This window comes from Corvus brachyrhynchos, unplaced genomic scaffold (genome assembly GCF_000691975.1).
Source record: "Corvus brachyrhynchos isolate BGI_N302 unplaced genomic scaffold, ASM69197v1 scaffold28, whole genome shotgun sequence".
Classification (NCBI taxonomy): domain Eukaryota; kingdom Metazoa; phylum Chordata; class Aves; order Passeriformes; family Corvidae; genus Corvus; species Corvus brachyrhynchos.
In genome coordinates this window covers 302,069-304,758 of record NW_008246058.1, presented here as the reverse complement: position 1 = coordinate 304,758, position 2,690 = coordinate 302,069, and the positions used below count along the sequence as shown (strand labels likewise).

Here is a 2,690-nt window from a genome sequence, read left to right as displayed (position 1 = left end):
CGAGCTCCAAGGAGAGCGATGAGAGGATTGTCCAGAATGCAATTATTCAGACAATTGGTGAGTAACACAATGACACAGGCTCACTTAAAATTCCTCCCCTTTTCCCGCTTCCCCAATGAGATGATATTTCACCAGCTTGAATCATCAACGAATGCTACCGAGTGTGGTATCTCTGATTGCATTTGCCTCTTATTCTCAGGCTTGCTTTATGTGTCTGATTTCTGAAAGGTTGTTCTTTTAAATGCTAACTGAGCACATAGCCAAGAAGCTTACGAAAATTAAAAATGCTGGTGGACTTAAAATTAATTTTAATTATATTATTTTGTGGCCCTTGAAATGTAAAAATCTCTGCCTTTGGTACAGAACTGATATTAGTCCTTTTATGAAAATCACTGCAAACAGTCATATACAGTAATACATATTTTAGTAGGTACTACTTTAAAATTGATAGTAATGAATGTTAAACATAGTAGCAACAATGACACCTAATGGCCAGTTGTGCTACCATGACTTAACTGAAGTACTTTAATGCACAGCACTGAAAATTATTTTCTTAAAATAGCATCTTCCCCTTTCTCAGATTTTCCCTTTATGGTATTGATGTTATATATTGGGGTGCATTTATTTGTCCTTTTCTGAAAGAACAAGGGGGAACGTAACTTAAATGTTGTTCACTAATTTGTACCTTTGCTTGCCTTGAAGCTTTTTAGAGCAGTAACAAGTATGTAGTAGATTATTTCTCCCCATTGCAGTAAAACTGCCCAGTTAAAATATTAAACCCCCACCAAAAAAAATCCTAGAGACCCCCACAACCTAATCTTTTAAAGTGAAGCTTCTTTCTATTGAAGTTAGCATTATACTATTGCACAGTAATAAAATAGAGTATCTGGAGTTGGACAGGTCCCATAAGGATCATTAAGTCCAACTCTCTGCTCCTCCCAGGACTGCTTCAAGTAAACCATGTGCCTGGGAGCATTGTCCAGATGCTGCTTAAACTCTGTCAGGCTTGGTGCTGTGACCAGTTCCCTGGGGAGCCTGGTATAGTGGCCAACCATCCTTTCAGTGAAGAGCCTTTTTCCTAATGTTCCATCTGAACTTCCCCTGATGGGGAATGCTTTTGCATTTCTTTGTGTCCTGTCATTGGTCACCAGAGAGAGATCTGCACCTCCCCTTCTGCTGCCTCCCTTGAAGGTGTTTGATGTTCTTAGATAGCAGCACTCAAAACACAGACTCGAGGATGGGCTGTAGCAGTGCAGCGTAGATGGGACAGTCACCTCCTCAACCAGCTGATGATGCTGTGCTTGGTATACCACAGGGCAGAGTTGGCCCTTTTGGTTGCCAGGGCACACTTGAGTCACACTCAAGTTGCCATTAACCCAAACCCCCCAATTTCTTTCCATGAGGAATGTTGGGAATAACAGTGCTGTCTCAATTTCCTGGGCACAGTGCCACAGCTGTGTCACTGCTGTGGCTGTGCTGCCGTAAGAGCAGGGCCCAGCCTGGAGCTGGCTCTGGGATGGCAGCTGTTTCCACTGGAGCTGTGTCAGGGAAGCTGCTTCAGTTGTGGTGGGTGCAGAGCTGGGAGAGGATGGCGTGTTCTCTGAGTGGAAACCATTTCTCCTTGGTGCAGCTGGTGGAGCTACAGTGCCCTTCCTGCCTGCCAGCTGATGCTGGCACTTCCTAAGGGATTCTTTTAAGGCGGGGAGGTGTGTGTGCCTGACATTTCTCCTGGCCCTGCCCAGGTTCCCTCAGCCATTGTGGCTCTTTCTGCTGCCCTGAGGTTCCCCTGGCCCAGGAACCCTCCCTGTGCCCCATGCTGGAGTGCTCCTCTTCCCATGGTGCTGGCACAGAAGCTGCTCACCTCATCACTCCCCAAGAGCAGCAACAGTCATAAAATACTTGTATGTCTCTGGGATTTCTGTCCCCTCACTTGTAATACTTAATGGAGACTTAACAGACAAAAGTAACAGTACGGTGTGCCATGAGAAACACTTCCCCTTGCTCACTATGTACAAATTGATAGACTCCAAATGCTTAATTTTGAAATGGTGTATTTAGAAGACTCCAAATACTTAATTTTGAAATGGTGTATTTAGAGGAGGATAAAATTAGAAGGTTTTAGGATTTAAAGATGAAAATGAGTGTCATGGAAAGACTCTCTAAAATCATTCAGCAGAAATGAACATGAGAATATGCCCTAAAACAAATCATAGTTTTATTCTTCATCTATTTTCACCTTGTTAAAATACTCCTTGTATTTATAAGGCTTTTCATATAAAGAGGAAAGCCCTATATATCTTTTCTTCTGTGATTTCATTCTCTTTTTATTTAGGATTTTTTGGAAGCAATCTTCCAGATTACCAGAGATCAGAGATTATGATGTTCATTATGAGCAAAGTTCCTGTTTTGGGGACAACTTCACAAATACTGGATCCCAGTCACCTTGGGTTTGTATATCCTACATTTATAAATTTCTAATTAAAAATCTAGATTTTAGAATCCTGATAAATTAAGAAGTAAAAAACATTAAGAAAAGTGAAATGCAAATTTTTGCTCTTTAGGGGCTGTATTGAATACTATGTAGAACCAAGTTACGCACAGCGTCAGCAACATGAATTCAACGTACAGGCATGTTATTGATAGAAAATACCTGATTGGAATGCAGTTTACTTTGCACTAAAACACTCTTT

At 41.5% G+C, this 2,690-nt stretch overlaps 1 protein-coding gene across 1 annotated transcript in view; it reads left to right on the top strand.

The window, feature by feature from the left end:
- EFR3A (EFR3 homolog A) overlaps nucleotides 1-2,690 on the top strand; it is a 57,478-nt gene that overhangs the window by 29,813 nt on the left and 24,975 nt on the right. The window contains 2 exon segments of the mRNA XM_017746088.1: nucleotides 1-57; nucleotides 2,333-2,447. The exon segment at nucleotides 1-57 is cut by the window's left edge and continues 27 nt beyond it. Coding sequence (XP_017601577.1) covers nucleotides 1-57; nucleotides 2,333-2,447 — 172 coding nt within the window.